At 46.0% G+C, this 23,181-nt stretch overlaps 1 protein-coding gene across 5 annotated transcripts in view; it reads left to right on the top strand.

Annotated features, from left to right (window-relative positions):
• Positions 1-22,911, top strand: part of LOC140108810 (glucose-6-phosphate exchanger SLC37A1-like) — a 28,541-nt gene extending 5,630 nt beyond the window's left edge. For all 5 annotated transcript variants that reach the window (XM_072131968.1, XM_072131970.1, XM_072131969.1 and 2 more), the window contains exons 4-20: positions 5,756-5,885; positions 5,969-6,047; positions 7,800-7,935; positions 8,226-8,302; positions 9,180-9,346; positions 9,441-9,475; positions 9,566-9,643; positions 11,722-11,856; positions 12,242-12,332; positions 12,820-12,882; positions 13,009-13,094; positions 13,179-13,227; positions 13,309-13,382; positions 13,475-13,553; positions 13,828-13,925; positions 14,138-14,202; positions 20,470-22,911. In XM_072131968.1, the coding sequence (XP_071988069.1) occupies positions 5,756-5,885; positions 5,969-6,047; positions 7,800-7,935; positions 8,226-8,302; positions 9,180-9,346; positions 9,441-9,475; positions 9,566-9,643; positions 11,722-11,856; positions 12,242-12,332; positions 12,820-12,882; positions 13,009-13,094; positions 13,179-13,227; positions 13,309-13,382; positions 13,475-13,553; positions 13,828-13,925; positions 14,138-14,202; positions 20,470-20,485 (1,458 nt within the window). In that variant the 3' untranslated portion in view covers positions 20,486-22,911. The remainder of the gene's footprint in view (positions 1-5,755; positions 5,886-5,968; positions 6,048-7,799; positions 7,936-8,225; positions 8,303-9,179; positions 9,347-9,440; positions 9,476-9,565; positions 9,644-11,721; positions 11,857-12,241; positions 12,333-12,819; positions 12,883-13,008; positions 13,095-13,178; positions 13,228-13,308; positions 13,383-13,474; positions 13,554-13,827; positions 13,926-14,137; positions 14,203-20,469) is intronic.
• Positions 22,912-23,181: the final 270 nt, after the last annotated feature.

The following is a 23,181-nucleotide window of genomic DNA, read 5'->3' as shown; positions in this document are numbered from 1 at the left end:
GATGAATGTGGAGGTCTTGTATACTATGGGTACGGTGAGATGAATGTGGAGGTCTTGTATACTATGGGTACGGTGAGATGAATGTGGAGGTCTTGTATACTATGGGTACAGTGAGATGAATGTGGAGGTCTTGTATACTATGTGTACGGTGAGATTGGAGGTCTTGAATACTGTGGGTATGGTGAGATTGTTGAGATGAATGTGGAGGTCTTGTATGCTATGGGTACGGTGAGATGAATGTGGAGGTCTTGTATACTATGGGTATGGTGAGATTGGTGAGAAGAATGTGGAGGTCTTGTATACTATGTGTACGGTGAGATTGGAGGTCTTGAATACTGTGGGTATGGTGAGATTGTTGAGATGAATGTGGAGGTCTTGTATGCTATGGGTACGGTGAGATGAATGTGGAGGTCTTGTATACTATGGGCACGGTGAGATGAATGTGGAGGTCTTGTATACTATGGGTACGGTGAGATGAATGTGGAGGTCTTGTATACTATGGGTATGGTGAGATTGGTGAGAAGAATGTGGAGGTCTTGTATACTATGGGTACGGTGAGATTGGTGAGATGAATGTGGAGGTCTTGTATACTATGGGTACGGTGAGTTGAATGTGGAGGTCTTGTATACTATGGGTACAGTGAGATTGGAGGTCTTGTATACTATGGGTACAGTGAGATGAATGTGGAGGTCTTGTATACTATGGGTACGGTGAGATTGGTGAGATGAATGTGGAGGTCTTGTATACTATGGGTACGGTGAGATGAACGTGGAGGTTCTGTATACTATGGGTACGGTGAGATGAACGTGGAGGTCTTGTATACCATGGGTACGGTGAGATGAACGTGGAGGTCTTGTATACTATGGGTACGGTGAGATGAACGTGGAGGTTTTATATACTATGGGTACGGTGAGATGAGCGTGGAGGTCTTGTATACCATGGGTATGGTGAGATGAATGTGGAGGTCTTGTATACTATGGGTACGGTGAGATGAACGTGGAGGTCTTGTATACTATGGGTATGGTGAGATTGGAGGTCTTGTATACTATGGGTATGGTGAGATTAGAGGTCTTGTATACTATGGGTATGGTGAGATTGGTGAGATGAATGTGGAGGTCTTGTATACTATGGGTATGGTGAGATTGGTGAGATGAATGTGGAGGTCTTGTATACTGTGAGTATGGTGAGATTGGTGAGATGAATGTGGAGGTCTTGTATACTATGGGTACGGTAAGATTGGAGGTCTTGTATACTATGGGTACGGTAAGATTGGAGGTCTTGTATACTATGGGTACGGTGAGATTGGAGGTCTTGTATACTATGGGCACGGTAAGATTGGAGGTCTTGTATACTATGGGTACGGTAATATTGGAGGTCTTGGATACTATGTGTACGGTGAGATTGGAGGTCTTGTATACTATGGGTACGGTGAGATTGGAGGTCTTGTATACTATGGGTACGGTAAGATTGGAGGTCTTGTATACTATCTGTACGGTGAGATTGGAGGTCTTGTATACTATGGGTACGGTAAGATTGGGGGTCTTGTATACTATGGGTATGGTGAGATTGGTGAGATGAATGTGGAGGTCTTGTATATTATGGGTACGGTAAGAATGGAGGTCTTGTATACTATGGGTACGGTGAGATTGGATGTCTTGTATACTATGGGTACGGTAAGATTGGAGGTCTTGTATACTATGGGTACGGTAAGATTGGAGGTCTTGTATACTATGGGTATGGTGAGATGAATGTGGAGGTCTTGTATACTATGTGTACGGTAAGAATGGAGGTCTTGTATACTATGGGTACGGTAAGATTGGAGGTCTTGTATACTATGGGTCTGGTGAGATTGGTGAGATGAATGTGGATGTCTTGTATACTATGGGTACGGTGAGATTGGAGGTCTTGAATACTGTGGGTATGGTGAGATTGGTGAGATGAATGTGGAGGTCTTGTATACTATGGGTATGGTGAGATTGGTGAGATGAATGTGGAGGTCTTGTATACTATGAGTATGGTGAGATTGGTGTGATGAATGTGGAGGTCTTGTATACTATGGGTACGGTGAGATTGGAGGTCTTCTATACTGTGGGTATGGTGAGATTCGTGAGATGAATGTGGAGGTCTTGTATACTATGAGTATGGTGAGATTGGTGAGATGAATGTGGAGGTCTTGTATACTATGAGTATGGTGAGATTGGTGAGATGAATGTGGAGGTCTTGTATACTATGGGTATGGTGAGATTGGTTAGATGAATGTGGAGGTCTTGTATACGATGGGTAGGGTGAGATTGGTGAGATGAATGTGGAGGTCTTGTATACTATGGGTACGGTGAGATTGGAGGTCTTGTATACTATGGGTATGGTGAGATTGGAGGTCTTGTATACTATGGGTACGGTGAGATTGGAGGTCTTGTATACTATGGGTACGGTAAGATTGGAGGTCTTGTATACTATGGGTACGGTAATATTGGAGGTCTTGTATACTATGTGTACGGTGAGATTGGTGAGATGAATGTGGAGGTCTTGTATATTATGGGTACGGTAAGATTGGAGGTCTTGTATACTATGTGTACGGTGAGATTGGAGGTCTTGTATACTATGTGTACGGTAAGATTGGAGGTCTTGTATACTATGGGTACTGTAAGATTGGAGGTATTGTATACTATGGGTATGGTGAAATGAATGTGGAGGTCTTGTATACTATGTGTACGGTAAGAATGGAGGTCTTGTATACTATGGGTACGGTAAGATTGGGGGTCTTGTATACTATGGGTCTGGTGAGGTTGGGGGTCTTGTATACTATGGGTAGTGTGAGATTGGAGGTCTTGTATACTATGTTTATGGTAAGATTGGAGGTCTTGTATACTATGGGTCTGGTGAGATTGGTGAGATGAATGTGGAGGTCTTGTATACTATGGGTACGGTGAGATTGGAGGTCTTGAATACTGTGGGTATGGTGAGATTGGTGAGATGAATGTGGAGGTCTTGTATACTATGGGTATGGTGAGATTGGTGAGATGAATGTGAAGGTCTTGTATACTATGAGTATGGTGAGATTGGTGAGATGAATGTGGAGGTCTTGTATATTATGGGTACGGTAAGATTGGAGGTCTTGTATACTATGGGTACGGTAAGATTGGAGGTCTTGTATACTATGTGTACGGTGAGATTGGAGGTCTTGTATACTATGTGTACGGTAAGATTGGAGGTCTTGTATTCTATGTGTACGGTAAGATTGGAGGTCTTGTATACTATGGGTCTGGTGAGATTGGGGGTCTTGTATACTATGGGTAGTGTGAGATTGGAGGTCTTGTATACTATGGGTACGGTAAGATTGGAGGTCTTGTATACTATGGGTATGGTGAGATTGGTGAGATGAATGTGGAGGTCTTGTATACTATGGGTACGGTAAGATTGGAGGTCTTGTATACTATGTGTACGGTGAGATTGAAGGTCTTGTATACTATGGGTACGGTGAGATTGGAGGTCTTGTATACTATGGGTACGGTAAGATTGGAGGTCTTGTATACTATGGGTACGGTAAGATTGGAGGTCTTGTATACTATGTGTACGGTGAGATTTGAGGTCTTGTATACTATGGGTACGGTAAGATTGGAGGTCTTGTATACTATGGGTATGGTGAGATTGGTGAGATGAATGTGGAGGTCTTGTATACTAAGTGTACGGTAAGAATGGAGGTCTTGTATACTATGGGTACGGTGAGATTGGAGGTCTTGTATACTATGGGTATGGTGAGATTGGAGGTCTTGTATACTATGGGTACGGTGAGATTGGAGGTCTTGTATACTATGGGTACGGTAAGATTGGAGGTCTTGTATACTATGGGTACGGTAATATTGGAGGTCTTGTATACTATGTGTACGGTGAGATTGGTGAGATGAATGTGGAGGTCTTGTATATTATGGGTACGGTAAGATTGGAGGTCTTGTATACTATGTGTACGGTGAGATTGGAGGTCTTGTATACTATGTGTACGGTAAGATTGGAGGTCTTGTATACTATGGGTACTGTAAGATTGGAGGTATTGTATACTATGGGTATGGTGAAATGAATGTGGAGGTCTTGTATACTATGTGTACGGTAAGAATGGAGGTCTTGTATACTATGGGTACGGTAAGATTGGGGGTCTTGTATACTATGGGTCTGGTGAGGTTGGGGGTCTTGTATACTATGGGTAGTGTGAGATTGGAGGTCTTGTATACTATGTGTATGGTAAGATTGGAGGTCTTGTATACTATGGGTCTGGTGAGATTGGTGAGATGAATGTGGAGGTCTTGTATACTATGGGTACGGTGAGATTGGAGGTCTTGAATACTGTGGGTATGGTGAGATTGGTGAGATGAATGTGGAGGTCTTGTATACTATGGGTATGGTGAGATTGGTGAGATGAATGTGGAGGTCTTGTATACTATGAGTATGGTGAGATTGGTGAGATGAATGTGGAGGTCTTGTATACTATGGGTACGGTGAGATTGGAGGTCTTCTATACTGTGGGTATGGTGAGATTGGTGAGATGAATGTGGAGGTCTTGTATACTATGAGTATGGTGAGATTGGTGAGATGAATGTGGAGGTCTTGTATACTATGAGTATGGTGAGATTGGTGAGATGAATGTGGAGGTCTTGTATACTATGGAGGTCTTGTATACTATGGGTATGGTGAGATTGGTGAGATGAATGTGGAGGTCTTGTATACTATGGGTATGGTGAGATTGGTGAGATGAATGTGGAGGTCTTGTATACTATGGGTACTGTGAGATTGGAGGTCTTCTATACTGTGGGGATGGTGAGATTGGTGAGATGAATGTGGAGGTCTTGTATACTATGAGTATGGTGAGATTGGTGAGATGAATGTGGAGGTCTTGTATACTATGGGTACTGTGAGATTGGAGGTCTTCTATACTGTGGGGATGGTGAGATTGGTGAGATGAATGTGGAGGTCTTGTATACTATGAGTACGGTGAGATTGGAGGTCTTCTATACTGTGGGTATGGTGAGATTGGTGAGATGAATGTGGAGGTCTTGTATACTATGGGTACGGTGAGATTGGAGGTCTTCTATACTGTGGGTTTGGTGAGATTGGTGAGATGAATGTGGAGGTCTTGTATACTATGGGTACGGTGAGATTGGAGGTCTTCTATACTGTGGGTATGGTGAGATTGGTGAGATGAATGTGGAGGTCTTGTATACTATGGGTACGGTGAGATTGGAGGTCTTCTATACTGTGGGTATGGTGAGATTGGTGAGATGAACGTGGAGGTCTTGTATACTATGGGTACGGTGAGATTGGAGGTCTTGTATACTATGGGTTCGGTAAGATTGGAGGTCTTGTATACTATGGGTACGGTGAGATTGGAGGTCTTGTATACTAAGGGTTACGGTGACATTGGAGGTCTTGTATACTATGAGTACGGTGAGATTGGAGGTCTTCTATACTGTGGGTATGGTGAGATTGGTGAGATGAATGTGGAGGTCTTGTATACTATGGGTACGGTGAGATTGGAGGTCTTGTATACTATGAGTATGGTGAGATTGGTGAGAGTGATATGGGTTGGCTTGCTGGATCGATAAGACGAGGGCTGGTTAGTTGGCTGTAGGGTGGACATTACTCAATCATCTGAGATGGGTGAGTAGCTGGATAGATGGGACAAGAACTTAGTTGGTTAGTAGATGCTCAGGTAAGAGCGGCTCAGGTGTGGGACAGTTTGTGATGTTACCTGCTTCATTTCTAGGGAGAGTTACACAAGCACTGCTCCGAGCCTCATGAGGTTGAGCCACACAGCTACAAGGAGTTTGTCATCTTGAAGCCTCTGGCCCCATCCTCGCTCCACAATGCTTCCCGTTGTGGCTGGGCCCCGTTTGGTAAGTTCTGGGTCTTATTTACCCGATCAGGCAGGTACCTGGACTGTAGGAAATGTCTGACAAGTCTCGTCACCTTCTCTCAGATAAGAAGAATTATAAGCAGCTGCTCGGGGCCCTGGATTATTCCTTCCTGTGTGCATACGCCGTGGGGATGTACCTCAGGTGTGTATTATGTGTAGGTTAGTCTGTGTATAAGGCGTGTATGTGTAGTGCATGATGTATATCTATGCAGTATAAGGCCTCTTTACGGGCTCTAAGCCATTGTTTCCCATTTGTATGACATTGGGTATGAGTCGCTCGCATGCCGATATCCACAGAAAATGACTGCCCCGGATGCAAAACAGACAGGAATAGGACTGTCACAAGTGCTCCTGCGACCAACTGCACCCGTGCCCCTCTCTGTGATGCCCGCTCGCCCCAGGTTCACTCACCTCTCCACGCTCCTGTCCCGGCTTCCCAGCACTCATTCCCATTTCCTAGGGCGCCCGCTGGCACTTGTAGATTTAGCGCATTGCTGATTGGCGCTGGCCATTTCCTGGAATAGAATAAAAGCCGGCCTCTCCCAGCATTTCCCAACGGCTCCTCGTGCCATCTGACAGCTCCTCGTGCCATCTGGCGGCTCCTCGTGCCATCTGGCGGCTCCTCGTGCCATCTGGCGGCTCCTCGTGCCATCTGACGGCTCCTCGTGCCATCTGATCACTTGTTCTCTTGCCGTATATCTGCGTATTGATCTCCCGTTATGACCCCAGAGCTATTCCCGTTTACGCTCCTCCACTGCCAACCTCCTGCGTGTCCCCGACCACAGACTTACCTTCTGACTCTGTACCTCTCCCTGGCTGCCACCTGTGGAACGACCTGGTGGTGCCACGCCACAGCAAGTCCAACCCGCTTTGCGGCGGGCTCTGGCTGAGACCGGGTGCCACTTAGACTCCGGTCCCAGGTGTCGGTTTACGTCATCGTCCACAGTGGTCCAGGGGTCATTACATCTGAAGCCTGACAAGGACATGCTTTATCTTTGGCATCTCAGGCAGTCGGCTCATGCAGAGGGCGAATGAGGATATGTGCTTGATATAGAAAATACGACTAGCACACGTCTCCACGTCCTCGTTATGTACAGATGACCTAAGTGATTTATAATATCAGATACTTCACTGATGGACTATAAAAAGTAGTTGCATTAGCAAGAAACGTCTCGTGATGGGTAACACCAGGGAGCTGGCTCGAACCTTGTGATGGCGCTGGTTACAGAAGACTTTCCTTACCATTGAATGTACCAGTGATCGCTGCTGTAGCCATCATCCAGATCATTTCACCATTAACCAGCCAAGACCAGGAGCTCCACACAATATTTCACACGGAAGAGTTGTCAAAGAGCCAAGGAACCACGCGTGGTAGTTCCAGAAACTGGAATCAGCATCTACAACATTAAGTAGTGTCCCCATCGTCCACGGCTTGTAGGCACAAACACCATAACACACCATGTCTAGAGGCCAGAATGTCCCAGAAGTGGAGGTGAGAACGTCATGGTCCCTGTGTCACTTCTCTCTGTTATCATCTATGGGGATTTCTCTGCCAGTGTAGATAGGATGGGTTGTTACGGACATCTGGTGAGTATTTCTTGTCCGTAGCATCCTCAAGCCTCGTGTGATTTGGTCAAGAGCTGGCCGCAAAAACAGCCGCTAAATCCTGCACCATTGGTTTTTTATTCGGCTCGGTCCTGGTGCATGTAAACTACATCACCACCTGGTGGACATGCCGCCTGCCCGCAGGGCACTGATGTGACATTGGGGGGTGAGCTATCATGTGATGAGTCCGTACTCGCCAGCCGTGTGTAATACTATGTATATATGTAGCCTATAATGTGTGTGTATAGTTGGAGACCTTTCACTATATAGTTGCTTCTTCTCGGCCTAGTGGGATGATTGGGGAGCGCTTGCCCCTCCGCTATTTTCTGTCCTGTGGGATGGTAGCCAGTGGATTCTTCACCGCCCTCTTTGGACTGGGATATTTCTACAACATTCACAACCTGACATACTACATTGTCATCCAGGTGAGTTTATATCCCAGGTCTGGCCCTAAATAACCCCAACCCCCCCTCACTGGAGCTGTGGAACCACATAATTAGGCCATCTTATGAGTAAGTCTGGTAGAAGCTCGAGGAGGTGACCCATCCAAAGCAAAAGCTTCCAGGGTTTTCTGGTTGTTCAGGTAATATCTGGGTCAGATGCATCGTCCCTCCCTCCGGGTCACATCCCTGGATTTCGAGGAGGTATCCCGTGTAATGCTCTGTGTCACCGGGGTCAGATGACTCTTCTCATTTTCCATGTTCCCCTCATTCAGGTGATGAACGGTTTGGTACAGACCACGGGGTGGCCCAGCGTGGTCACCTGCATCGGCAACTGGTTTGGCAAAGGAAGGTGAGTAACTTATAACAGGAAAAAGATAACCCCCCCCCCCCCTCCCTGGTAGCAGCCGATGCACGGAAAGCCGTGTGGGATCAGCAACAATCAGGGAGAAATCCAAAAAGGAATCCAGCATCCCGGCAACACTGAGGACCAGGTCCGAAACGCCTCAGATCATGTGACTTCTCAGTATTAGGGTTTTAACCCTTTTTCAATAAAGTGCCGGATTTTATACTTTTACTTTTTGCCTGAATGCTGGATCCCTTTTTGGAGTAACTTATACCAAGATCTAAATCTGAATCATGTCCTTCCCTTTATACTAGGAGAGGTCTCCATATAGTATCAGGACTTGTCTCTTCACCCGTCTCCTCCTTCTCTCTGTATTAGGAGAGGTCTCCATATAGTATCACGATTTGTCTCTTCACCCGTCTCCTCCTTCTCTCTGTATTAGGAGAGGTCTCCATATAGTATCAGGACTTGTCTTCACCCGTCTCCTCCTTCTCTCTGTATTAGGAGAGGTCTCCATATAGTATCACGATTTGTCTCTTCACCCGTCTCCTCCTTCTCTCTGTATTAGGAGAGGTCTCCATAAAGTATCAGGACTTGTGTCTTCGCCCGTCTCCTCCTTCTCTCTGTATTAGGAGAGGTCTCCATATAGTATCAGGACTTGTCTTCACCCATCTCCTCCTTCTCTCTGTATTAGGAGAGGTCTCTATATAGTATCACGACTTGTCTCTTCACCCGTCTCCTCCTTCTCTCTGTATTAGGAGAGGTCTCTATATAGTATCAGGACTTGTCTCTTCACCCGTCTCCTCCTCTCTGTATTAGGAGAGGTCTCCATATAGTATCACGACTTGTCTCTTCACCCGTCTCCTCCTTCTCTCTGTATTAGGAGAGGTCTCATCATGGGAGTCTGGAACTCACACACCTCAGTGGGTAACATTTTGGGGTCCCTTATTGCTGGATTCTGGGTGTCCTCCTGTTGGGGGATGTCCTTTGTGGTCCCGGGGATCATTATCGCTGTCATGGGACTTATCTGCTTCCTGTTCCTCATAGAACGTAAGTCACATAATCCATTTGGGTTTGATGATTGGGTGAGGGGATAGAATGGACGGAAACATTTTAATTTCCTCTTTTCTTCCTTTATGTTTAGATCCTCGGGACATCAAGTCAGATTATCCTCCGCAGGTAACGGTCTGCTTCATCCTTCTGGCCGGGGTCTTGCCCTCCACCCACCATTGTCCACAATGTTTGAATAACTCTCATTCTTCTCCTCAGTCTCCTCCAAATGTTTCCTGTAATGGACTGAAGATCCAGAATCAGATCTTAAAAGCAGAAGAGACTTATCCAGAGAAGGTAAAGACTTGTAAGAGGGTTGGTATCTAGAGAGCAGTGGCGTAATAAGAGCCCAGTGGGGCCCCATGTACCTAAATCCTCACCACTGCCCCCATTTCACACAATATACATGTATTCTGCACAGACATATACACTATATGTGCATACATACATCATGTATACACACCATACATACATCATGTATACACACCATACATACATCGTATACACACCATACATACATCATATACATACCATACATACATCATGTATACACACCATACATACATCATATACATACCATACATACATCATATACACACCATACATACATCATATACACACCATACATACATCATTTACACACCATACATACATCATATACACACCATACATACATCATATACACACCATACATACATCATATACACACCATACATACATCATATACACACCATACATACATCATATACATACCATACATACATCATGTATACACACCATACATACATCATATACATACCATACATACATCATATACACACCATACATACATCATATACACACCATACATACATCATATACACACCATACATACATCATATACATACCATACATACATCATGTATACACACCATACATACATCATATACACACCATACATACATCATATACACACCATACATACATCATATACACACCATACATACATCGTATACACACCATACATACATCATATACACACCATACATACATCATATACACACCATACATACATCATATACACACCATACATACATCATATACACACCATACATACATCATATACACACCATACATACATCATATACACACCATACATACATCATATACACACCATACATACATCATATACACACCATACATACATTGTATACACACCATACATACATCATATACACACCATACATACATCATATACACACCATACATACATCATGTATACACACCATACATACATCATGTATACACACCATACATACATCATGTATACACACCATACATACATCATGTATACACACCATACATACATCATGTATACACACCATACATACATCATATACATATGCTACACACACATTTACACATTCTATATATGTATTAGAATACAATACAATCCACAGTTATGTGTACTCAATACAATACATAAATATCTGTACAATACTGAATGTATACCAGCAATAAATACACAAGACATTAATACCGATAGTGAATAAAGCACATAAATATATACCAGCAGGGAATATACTGCACAGCAGCTCAGCCGTCTGGCGGCCATAGACACTACTTACTGTATGAATCAGTCGCAGCTGTTGCCTTCTTCTTCTTTTCTGGCTTGGACAATTCTTCTCCATAAGGTATAGAATTCTTCTGGCCATTATTTATTGCTGCCCTGATGTGTCCAGCTCCATGCAGCACATGTCCTAAAGATGTCTAGTGCACCCCTCACCCCCTCATTTCTCTGTATTTACAGCAGCACTCAGAGTCATTAATATGTAGGACTACATCATGAAATATATATTGGCACAGCAGCAGACCCTTAGTAGTTAACGTAGCACAGCCCCCTCCAGTAATTAAAATGTAACCTCCGCCCATCAAATTATTTGTAACACAGAAACCCCGGCAAAGCCATAAAAAATCCGGATCTTCTAAATAATTTGAAGAAAAAGCAGCACATATAAAAATAAAGCTGAAAAAACGCTGCTTTAGAATCAATAGGTGGCGAGGTTTCAGCTCTTAGACTGAACTCATCAACTCAAATTGATGTAAGAGCTGAAACGTTGCCATCTATGGATTAATAACCAGCGTTTTTTCAACTTTATTAATTAATAGTGATTTCATCAGCCTTGTTAGTTTAGGAGAACCCTTTAAATAATCCTAAATTCATCAGCTCCTCTATTATAAATTAAAGTCAAGCAACAGCCCCTCTGGCTCACCCTCATTGTAACCCCAACGCAGGGCAGACCCGAGATGACATGCAAGGATGTATCAGGAGATTAGGAGAGATGTATGGAGGGGCAGGTCATGGACAGTTTTCTAAGGCATTCTTCTCTCCTTAGACCTGGGAAACGCAGGACATGCTGGGACCCACCCCCGTGTACCCCACACATCACGTGGTCATTCTACAGAGGGACACCAGTGCTGGGAAGAGTGGAACATCTGCTATTAGCTTCTTTGGTGCTCTACAAATACCAGTAAGTGTAAAAGGGTGGTCATAAAACCTGCCCTGGTCATAATGTCACTCACGATTATATCCCCCAAGCTGGAAATAAGACAAGATTTTGGTTCCCGAGCAGCAATTTGACATCACACGTAAAATTCAGATTTCCCTACTCCATATATTTACCATTGTGAGTAAGTACATGTGTTATTCATATCCCTAATAGGAAGGTCCAGAATTTTTTGTCAGTAGATAAGAATTCTGGATCTGTCCTGTGGGGCACCAGGACATCTGAGCTAGATATCCATTGTGATCCTGCAATCTCTTCTTCTAGAACGAGCTATGAGGTGATAACGCTGTGGGGGTGGGCAGCACCCTCGTCAGCAGGTGGTAACGTGTGCTCGGCTTGTCTCCTCTAGGGCGTCGTAGAGTTCTCCATGTGTTTGCTGTTTGCTAAGTTGGTCAGTTACACCTTTCTGTTCTGGTTGCCGCTCTACATGACCAGTGTGGGTAAGTATTACTTCCATGTAGCACCCTCTGTCTCCATATATCTCCACACAACCGTCATGCAGGACACCTGACCAGACCTTGACGTCCCTGATACACCATCCATTCTCCCTCAGTATGTTTGGCATCCTCCATTTCCCCCATTTCTTTATCTGTGTATGTCCCTTACACAACCTCCAGTTTCCATCCTTACGGCTCTTACATGTTCTCTGTCCTGATTCTTTATTTCAGCCTTACAAATCCTCCATTATTTCTTTGATCCCTAAAATTCTCCTGGGTTATCGCTCCACTATCTCCAGCCTCCATCCATCCACAATCCCTCCTCACATCCACAAGTCTTCTGTCCTTCCACATGGTCCATCAATACCTTTCCTCTGAACTCTCCATGTCCTCTGACCCCACACATTCCGCTGTAGTCTCTTTCATCCTCATAACTCTTGGTAACCCCAATCTTCAGGTAACTCTGTTGGGTGTATTTGTCTCCTTGCAGGTCATATGGACACTCGTCATGCCGGAGACTTATCAACATTGTTTGATGTTGGAGGAATTATTGGTGAGTTTCATAAACTGTTATGAGACCTTCCACAAAGGCAGAATATCATGGAAATACTTGGACTGCTTTTTAGGGTTGAACATGAGGAGTCCCCAAGTGGAAGACTAAACTTCTCTTTTTAATCAGGTGGAATTCTGGCAGGGGTTGTCTCTGATAAGTCCCACAAGCGGGCGACCACCTGTGGACTCATGTTGTTGCTTGCTGCACCCACAGTGAGTATAGCCAGGGAGGTGTTGATGTCGGCACTCTATCTCATCACTTGTGGTGATTCTCACTTGTGGACTCTTGTGTTTCAGCTTTACTTCTTCTCTGCTGTCAGTAAGACCGGCCCAGTATACGCTGTGTGTAAGTAGAGCTCTCCTGCCCGCACCTTCCCAGTCTTCTATGGTTCTTATGTATTTACTGTGTGATCCTCTCTCCCTCTAGTAATGCTTCTGGTGTGCGGAGCGCTGGTCAATGGACCTTATTCCCTCATTACAACAGCCGTGTCTGCCGACCTTGTAAGTGCAAACTTCTGGGAGCACAATATCAATGGCTGAACTGCCAACTCATTCCTATGTGATGATAACCCTAATTTCATGCTCCTTCACAGGGAACTCACAAGTCTTTAAAAGGAAATGCCCATGCCCTATCCACTGTGACCGCCATCATTGATGGGACGGGCTCTGTGGGTGAGACTATTATATCATTATGATGAAGCATGATCCACTCCTCCATTCTTCTCTTGTATCCCAAACTTCTATACCAACTTTTCTCTATTCAACAAAACCCAGAACTATCCTCCATCTCGCCTAAATGACCCAGATCCATCATCCGTCTCCCTTACACAACCTGACACCATCCTCCTCCTCACCTATACAACCCTGAGCCTGAAACCAACCTCTACCTCCTCAATCCAACACCATGGTGGTAACTGACTGGTAACCCTCTGCCTTTCCATCCCAGGAGCTGCCCTTGGTCCTCTTCTGGCTGGCCTCCTGTCTCCATATGGCTGGCACAACGTCTTTTTTATGCTCATGATCAGCGATGCATTTGCCTTGTTGGTGAGTGATCTGGACTTTAGTTCCATCATACATTTCACGTGCCAAGTATTTCAATAGGATTGAACTGCTGTAGATGACACACGTGGTCCTGTAGCTATCTGTCTGTCTGGTATTGGGGTGGGTTCTTTACAGAAGACATAAATTTACTTCAGAAGGGTCCCCAGTGTCCTCAATGATCCTTGACTCATACTCCGTTATTTTTTTATATTCAGTTTTTACTGCGTCTTATCAAGAAAGAATTGAAATGTGTCAGACAACCTGTTGTGGAGCAGACGGAGTAAGTGATGTCTCCTTCTTTGGTACAAATTGTGTGCATCTAAAATCGCTATTACTACCACCTAAGACGATGCAATATTCGCCCTTTTATGTTATCTATTACTTTGGGTCTTATAAAATAATCCTCAATAAATAAACACGGTTTTCCTCACCTCCAACAACATCCCATTACCCCACTAATATTACTCTGATCCCTCATGTTATTAATGCTGTATGAACTGATAATCATCCTGATCCATCACACCGTTACCTCAGTATGTCCCAGTGTTCTCCTCCCCTGATCCATCACACCGTTACCTCAGTATGTCCCAGTGTTCTCCTCCCATGATCCATCACACTGTTACCTCAGTATGTCCCAGTGTTCTCCTCCCCTGATCCATCACACCGTTACCTCAGTATGTCCCAGTGTTCTCCTCCCCTGATCCATCACACCGTTACCTCAGTATGTCCTAGTGTTCTCCTCCTCTGATCCATCACACTGTTACCTCAGTATGTCCCAGTGTTCTCCTCCCATGATCCATCACACTGTTACCTCAGTATGTCCCAGTGTTCTCCTCCCCTGATCCATCACACCGTTACCTCAGTATGTCCTAGTGTTCTCTTCCCCTGATCCATCACACCGTTACCTCAGTATGTCCTAGTGTTCTCCTCCTCTGATCCATCACACCGTTACCTCAGTATGTCCCAGTGTTCTCCTCCCCTGATCCATCACACCGTTACCTCAGTATGTCCCAGTGTTCTCCTCCCCTGATCCATCACACCGTTACCTCAGTATGTCCTAGTGTTCTCCTCCTCTGATCCATCACACTGTTACCTCAGTATGTCCCAGTGTTCTCCTCCCTTGATCCATCACACCGTTACCTCAGTATGTCCCCGTGTTCTCCTCCCCTGATCCATCACACCGTTACCTCAGTATGTCCCAGTGTTCTCCTCCTCTGATCCATCACACCGTTACCTCAGTATGTCCTAGTGTTCTCCTCTCCTGATCCATCACACCGTTACCTCAGTATGTCCTAGTGTTCTCCTCTCCTGATCCATCACACCGTTACCTCAGTATGTCCTAGTGTTCTCTTCCCCTGATCCATCACATTGTTACCTCAGTATGTCCTAGTGTTCTCCTCCTCTGATCCATCACACCGTTACCTCAGTATGTCCCAGTGTTCTCCTCCCCTGATCCATCACACCGTTACCTCAGTATGTCCCAGTGTTCTCCTCCCATGATCCATCACACTGTTACCTCAGTATGTCCCAGTGTTCTCCTCCCCTGATCCATCACACCGTTACCTCAGTATGTCCCAGTGTTCTCCTGATCCATCACACCGTTACCTCAGTATGTCCCAGTGTTCTCCTCCCCTGATCCATCACACCGTTACCTCAGTATGTCCTAGTGTTCTCCTCTCCTGATCCATCACACCGTTACCTCAGTATGTCCCAGTGTTCTCCTGATCCATCACACCGTTACCTCAGTATGTCCTAGTGTTCTCCTCCTCTGATCCATCACACCGTTACCTCAGTATGTCCCAGTGTTCTCTTCCCCTGATCCATCACACCGTTACCTCAGTATGTCCTAGTGTTCTCCTCCTCTGATCCATCACACCGTTACCTCAGTATGTCCCAGTGTTCTCCTCCCATGATCCATCACACCGTTACCTCAGTATGTCCCAGTGTTCTCCTCCCATGATCCATCACACCGTTACCTCAGTATGTCCTAGTGTTCTCCTCCCATGATCCATCACACCGTTACCTCAGTATGCCCCAGTGTTCTCCTCCCCTGATCCATCACACCGTTACATCAGTATGTCCCAGTGTTCTCCTCCCCTGATCCATCACACCGTTACCTCAGTATGTCCTAGTGTTCTCCTCCCCTGATCCATCACACCGTTACCTCAGTATGTCCCAGTGTTCTCCTCCCCTGATCCATCACACCGTTTCATCAGTATGTCCCAGTGCTCTCCTCCCCTGATCCATCACACCGTTACCTCAGTATGTCCCAGTGTTCTCCTCCCCTGATCCATCACACCGTTACCTCAGTATGTCCTAGTGTTCTCCTCCCCTGATCCATCACACCCTTACCTCAGTATGTCCCAGTGTTCTCCTCCCCTGATCCATCACACCGTTACCTCAGTATGTCTCAGTGTTCTCCTCCCCTGATCCATCACACCGTTACCTCAGTATGTCCCAGTGTTCTCCTCCCCTGATCCATCACACTGTTACCTCAGTATGTCCTAGTGTTCTCCTCCCCTGATCCATCACACTGTTACCTCAGTATGTCCCAGTGTTCTCCTCCTCTGATCCATCACACCGTTACCTCAGTATGTCCTAGTGTTCTCCTCTCCTGATCCATCACACCGTTACCTCAGTATGTCCCAGTGTTCTCCTCCCCTGATCCATCACACCGTTACCTCAGTATGTCCTAGTGTTCTCCTCTCCTGATCCATCACACCGTTACCTCAGTATGTCCTAGTGTTCTCCTCCTCTGATCCATCACACCGTTACCTCAGTATGTCCTAGTGTTCTCCTCCCCTGATCCATCACACCGTTACCTCAGTATGTCCTAGTGTTCTCCTCTCCTGATCCATCACACCGTTACATCAGTATGTCCCAGTGTTCTCCTCCCCTGATCCATCACACTGTTACCTCAGTATGTCCCAGTGTTCTCCTCCCCTGATCCATAACATTGTTACCTCAGTATGTCCCAGTGTTCTCCTCCCCTGATCCCTCACACCGTTACCTCAGTATGTCCCAGTGTTCTCCTCCTCTGATCCATCACACCGTTACCTCAGTATGTCCTAGTGTTCTCCTCCTCTGATCCATCACACCGTTACCTCAGTATGTCCCAGTGTTCTCCTCCCCTGATCCATCACACCGTTACCTCAGTATGTCCTAGTGTTCTCCTCTCCTGATCCATCACACCGTTACCTCAGTATGTCCTAGTGTTCTCCTCCTCTGATCCATCACACCGTTACCTCAGTATGTCCCAGTGTTCTCCTCCTCTGATCCATCACACCGTTAACTCAGTATGTCCCAGTGTTCTCCTCCCCTGATCCATCACACCCTTACCTCAGTATGTCCCAGTGTTCTCCTCCCCTGATCCATCACACCGTTACCTCAGTATGTCCCAGTGTTCTCCTCCCCTGATCCATCACACCGTTACCTCAGTATGTCCTAGTGTTCTCCTCCCCTGATCCATCACACCCTTACCTCAGTATGTCCCAGTGTTCTCCTCCCCTGATCCATCACACCGTTACCTCAGTATGCCCCAGTGTTCTCCTCCTCTGATCCATCACACCGTTACCTCAGTATGTCCCAGTGTTCTCCTCTCCTGATCCATCACACCGTTACCTCAGTATGTCCCAGTGTTCTCCTCCCCTGATCCATCACACCGTTACCTCAGTATGTCCTAGTGTTCTCCTCTCCTGATCCATCACACCGTTACCTCAGTATGTCCTAGTGTTCTCCTCCTCTGATCCATCACACCGTTACCTCAGTATGTCCCAGTGTTCTCTTCCCCTGATCCATCACACCGTTACCTCAGTATGTCCCAGTGTTCTCCTCCCCTGATCCATAACATTGTTACCTCAGTATGTCCCAGTGTTCTCCTCCCCTGATCCATCACACCGTTACCTCAGTATGTCCCAGTGTTCTCCTCCTCTGATCCATCACACCGTTACCTCAGTATGTCCTAGTGTTCTCCTCCTCTGATCCATCACACCGTTACCTCAGTATGTCCTAGTGTTCTCCTCCTCTGATCCATCACACCGTTAACTCAGTATGTCCCAGTGTTCTCCTCCCCTGATCCATCACACCCTTACCTCAGTATGTCCCAGTGTTCTCCTCCCCTGATCCATCACACCGTTACCTCAGTATGTCCCAGTGTTCTCCTCCCCTGATCCATCACACCGTTACCTCAGTATGTCCTAGTGTTCTCCTCCCCTGATCCATCACACCCTTACCTCAGTATGTCCCAGTGTTCTCCTCCCCTGATCCATCACACCGTTACCTCAGTATGCCCCAGTGTTCTCCTCCTCTGATCCATCACACCGTTACCTCAGTATGTCCCAGTGTTCTCCTCTCCTGATCCATCACACCGTTACCTCAGTATGTCCCAGTGTTCTCCTCCTCTGATCCATCACACCGTTACCTCAGTATGTCCTAGTGTTCTCCTCCTCTGATCCATCACACCGTTACCTCAGTATGTCCCAGTGTTCTCCTCCCCTGATCCATCACACCGTTACCTCAGTATGTCCTAGTGTTCTCCTCCTCTGATCCATCACACCGTTACCTCAGTATGTCCCAGTGTTCTCCTCCCCTGATCCATCACACTGTTACCTCAGTATGTCCTAGTGTTCTCCTCCCCTGATCCATCACACTGTTACCTCAGTATGTCCCAGTGTTCTCCTCCCCTGATCCATCACACCGTTACCTCAGTATGTCCTAGTGTTCTCCTCCCCTGATCCATCACACCCTTACCTCAGTATGTCCCAGTGTTCTCCTCCCCTGATCCATCACACCGTTACCTCAGTATGCCCCAGTGTTCTCCTCCTCTGATCCATCACACCGTTACCTCAGTATGTCCCAGTGTTCTCCTCTCCTGATCCATCACACCGTTACCTCAGTATGTCCCAGTGTTCTCCTCCCCTGATCCATCACACCGTTACCTCAGTATGTCCTAGTGTTCTCCTCCCCTGATCCATCACACCCTTACCTCAGTATGTCCCAGTGTTCTCCTCCCCTGATCCATCACACCGTTACCTCAGTATGCCCCAGTGTTCTCCTCCTCTGATCCATCACACCGTTACCTCAGTATGTCCCAGTGTTCTCCTCCCCTGACCCATCACACCGTTACCTCAGTATGTCCTAGTGTTCTCCTCCCCTGATCCATCACACCGTTACCTCAGTATGTCCTAGTGTTCTCCTCCTCTGATCCATCACACTGTTACCTCAGTATGTCCTAGTGTTCTCCTCCCCGATCCATCACACCGTTACCTCAGTATGTCCTAGTGTTCTCCTCCCCTGATCCATCACACCGTTACCTCAGTATGTCCCAGTGTTCTCCTCCCCTGATCCATCACACCGTTACCTCAGTATGTCCCAGTGTTCTCCTCCTCTGATCCATCACACCGTTACCTCAGTATGTCCTAGTGTTCTCCTCCTCTGATCCATCACACCGTTACCTCAGTATGTCCCAGTGTTCTCCTCCCCTGATCCATCACACCGTTACCTCAGTATGTCCTAGTGTTCTCCTCCCCTGATCCATCACACCGTTACCTCAGTATATCCTAGTGTTCTCCTCTCCTGATCCATCACACCGTTACCTCAGTATGTCCTAGTGTTCTCCTCCTCTGATCCATCACACCGTTACCTCAGTATGTCCCAGTGTTCTCCTCCCCTGATCCATCACACCGTTACCTCAGTATGTCCCAGTGTTCTCCTCCTCTGATCCATCACACCGTTACCTCAGTATGTCCCAGTGTTCTCCTCCTCTGATCCATCACACCGTTACCTCAGTATGTCCTAGTGTTCTCCTCTCCTGATCCATCACACCGTTACCTCAGTATGTCCCAGTGTTCTCCTCCCCTGATCCATCACACCGTTACCTCAGTATGTCCTAGTGTTCTCCTCCCCTGATCCATCACACCGTTATCTCAGTATGTCCTAGTGTTCTCCTCCCCTGATCCATCACACCGTTACCTCAGTATGTCCTAGTGTTCTCTTCCCCTGATCCATCACACCGTTACCTCAGTATGTCCCAGTGTTCTCCTGATCCATCACACCGTTACCTCAGTATGTCCCAGTGTTCTCCTCCTCTGATCCATCACACCGTTAACTCAGTATGTCCTAGTGTTCTCCTCCCCTGATCCATCACACCGTTACCTCAGTATGTCCTAGTGTTCTCCTCCCCTGATCCATCACACCCTTACCTCAGTATGTCCCAGTGTTCTCCTGATCCATCACACCGTTACCTCAGTATGTCCCAGTGTTCTCCTCTCCTGATCCATCACACCGTTACCTCAGTATGTCCCAGTGTTCTCCTCCCCTGATCCATCACACCGTTACCTCAGTATGTCCCAGTGTTCTCCTCCCCTGATCCATCACACTGTTACCTCAGTATGTCCTAGTGTTCTCCTCCCCTGATCCATCACACCGTTACCTCAGTATGTCCCAGTGTTCTCCTCCCCTGATCCATCACATAATGTATTGTCTCCCCTTATTTTTGTAGTCACCTCATCTAATCTCCTGTTCCTCTTGATTTTATGTCTTTTTATAGGTGGAAGGAACATTAAGAGTCAATGTTCCAGAGTGAATTTCAGAGTCAAAGTTACAATATGAAGATGTGACTCCTTCAACCATCTGCCTGGTGTCTTCATCGACTTCTCGCTGCTAATGTCCCATATTTATTACTGATCCTGCATCTCTCTTTGCTGAGTAATTGAAGTTGAATAGTGATTTTGAATTTCACCCATGATGGGGTGAGGCTGTTTAGTGGTGGGATCCCCGAACCCTCACAGCTAAGTACAGGGAAATTCTTTACCTCATTATCAAGGAGAAGGTTTCTGTAGGGTCACCGAGGTACAATATGAAGTGTATGAATGGCTGCTATTTCCTAAGGTGATATTTAATGAATTGTCTGCTTTTCTATTGTGAGGGATGATTGTGAGGGATGATTGATTGTGAGGGGTGATTGATTGTGAGGGATGATGACCAGTGATTGGATGTGGTAGTTGTGCATCTGTTGTGTGTGATCAGGAAAACGTCCTGCCTGTGTGTACGGGCAGATGGAAGGTCAATCGCCTTTTTATACCTTGTGTGTATATATATATCATTTTATACTTCTGTATAACTCCCCCAGGTGTTTACATTTGGCAGACGGCTCGCCCCACTGTCCGGTGGGGTTTCTATAGAGTAGATCACTCCGGGCACCCAGGGCACGTAACACTGCTGTGCGTGAGGCCAGAGCTCAGGTTACATATGAAGTGAAATGTCTTTAGTCTTTTCTCGTTGTTTGTTAGCCAAGAGGGCGGGCTTAGAGGTTAATGTGTTTTACCTTGCAGAAAGAAATTGTGACTAAATATATTGAGGAATATTTATCACACGTTCTACCCAAGAATTCTGGAGCCATTTGTGCAGAAAACTGTGTGAAATGCCTTGCGCCTCATTTATTAAGTGTTTTGGACCATTTTTAGGCAATTTTCTGACTTCACATCAAAAAGGGGCCACAATTTTAATTTTTTTTTTTATTAATTCAGTGCCTTAAACTCGACCAAGTAACAATTGGTAGAAAGTGCAACTGGAAAGTCTCGTTACTACTGCAGGTTTATCATCCGGCATCAGACACCGCGATAAATCTCCCCAATCGTAACAAGTGTATAATGAGATTTATCATTGGCTCTGCTCGGCTTTTTTGGTGTATAAAAGTTGCTTAAAGGGTTTTGTGTTACGTATACTGTGTCCCATTGTCTGTATACGAGCCATATGTTGCGTATACTGTGTCCCATTGTCTGTATACGAGCCATATGTTGCGTGTACTGTGTCCCATTGTCTGTATACGAGCCATATGTTGCGTGTACTGTGTCCCGCTGTCTGTATACGAGCCATATGTTGCGTGTACTGTGTCCCATTGTCTGTATACGAGCCATATGTTGCGTGTACTGTGTCCCATTGTCTGTATACGAGCCATATGTTGCGTGTACTGGGTCCCATTGTCTGTATACGAGCCATATGTTGCGTGTACTGTGTCCCATTGTCTGTATACGACCCATATGTTGCGTGTACTGTGTCCCGCTGTCTGTATACGAGCCATATGTTGCGTGTACTGTGTCCCGCTGTCTGTATACGAGCCATATGTTGCGTGTACTGTGTCCCATTGTCTGTATACGAGCCATATGTTGCGTGTACTGTGTCCCGCTGTCTGTATACGAGCCATATGTTGCGTGTACTGTGTCCCATTGTCTGTATACGAGCCATATGTTGCGTATACTGTGTCCCGCTGTCTGTATACGAGCCATATGTTGCGTGTACTGGGTCCCATTGTCTGTATACGAGCCATATGTTGCGTGTACTGGGTCCCATTGTCTGTATACGAGCCATATGTTGCGTGTACTGTGTCCCATTGTCTGTATGCGAGCCATATGTTGCGTGTACTGGGTCCCATTGTCTGTATACGAGCCATATGTTGCGTGTACTGTGTCCCGCTGTCTGTATACGAGCCATATGTTGCGTGTACTGTGTCCCATTGTCTGTATACGAGCCATATGTTGCGTGTACTGTGTCCCATTGTCTGTATACGAGCCATATGTTGCGTGTACTGTGTCCCGCTGTCTGTATACGAGCCATATGTTGCGTGTACTGTGTCCCATTGTCTGTATACGAGCCATATGTTGCGTGTACTGGGTCCTATTGTCTGTATACGACCCATATGTTGGGTATACTGGGTCCCGTTGTCTGTATACGAGCCATATGTTGCGTATACTGTGTCCCGTTGTCTGTATACGACCCATATGTTGCGTGTACTGGGTCCCGTTGTCTGTATACGACCCATATGTTGCGTGTACTGGGTCCCGTTGTCTGTATACGACCCATATGTTGCGTGTACTGTGTCCCACAGCCGGCTGCTGATCTATATGAAGGATACGTATGTTCTATATGTTTACATGACCTCAGATGTGAGAAAAATCTATTATATTCTGAATAAAGTGACTTATTATCCTAATTCTGGGTTCTTGTTTCATGCAGTTTTCACCCCATGAGGTCCAGGACACTCATCTATACAAAACCTTCAGTTTACCAGAACATTACATAAGCGAAGCAGCGCTCCTTAAAAAGTATTCCTTTATTCCACCATAATAAAAAAAAGCAACGTTTCCCCTCTATGAAGGCTTTATCCAGCCACAATGTAAGTGCAATGTGCTAATCCACATCACGTCAGCTGTAGTGATACCCCAAAAGACATCACAAGTGTATACAATAAAGTGCAATACAT

Source organism: Engystomops pustulosus, unplaced genomic scaffold (genome assembly GCF_040894005.1).
Source record: "Engystomops pustulosus unplaced genomic scaffold, aEngPut4.maternal MAT_SCAFFOLD_185, whole genome shotgun sequence".
Classification (NCBI taxonomy): Eukaryota; Metazoa; Chordata; class Amphibia; order Anura; family Leptodactylidae; genus Engystomops; species Engystomops pustulosus.
The sequence above is the reverse complement of the archived record's forward strand: the minus strand, read 5'-3'. Positions and strand labels throughout refer to the sequence as shown.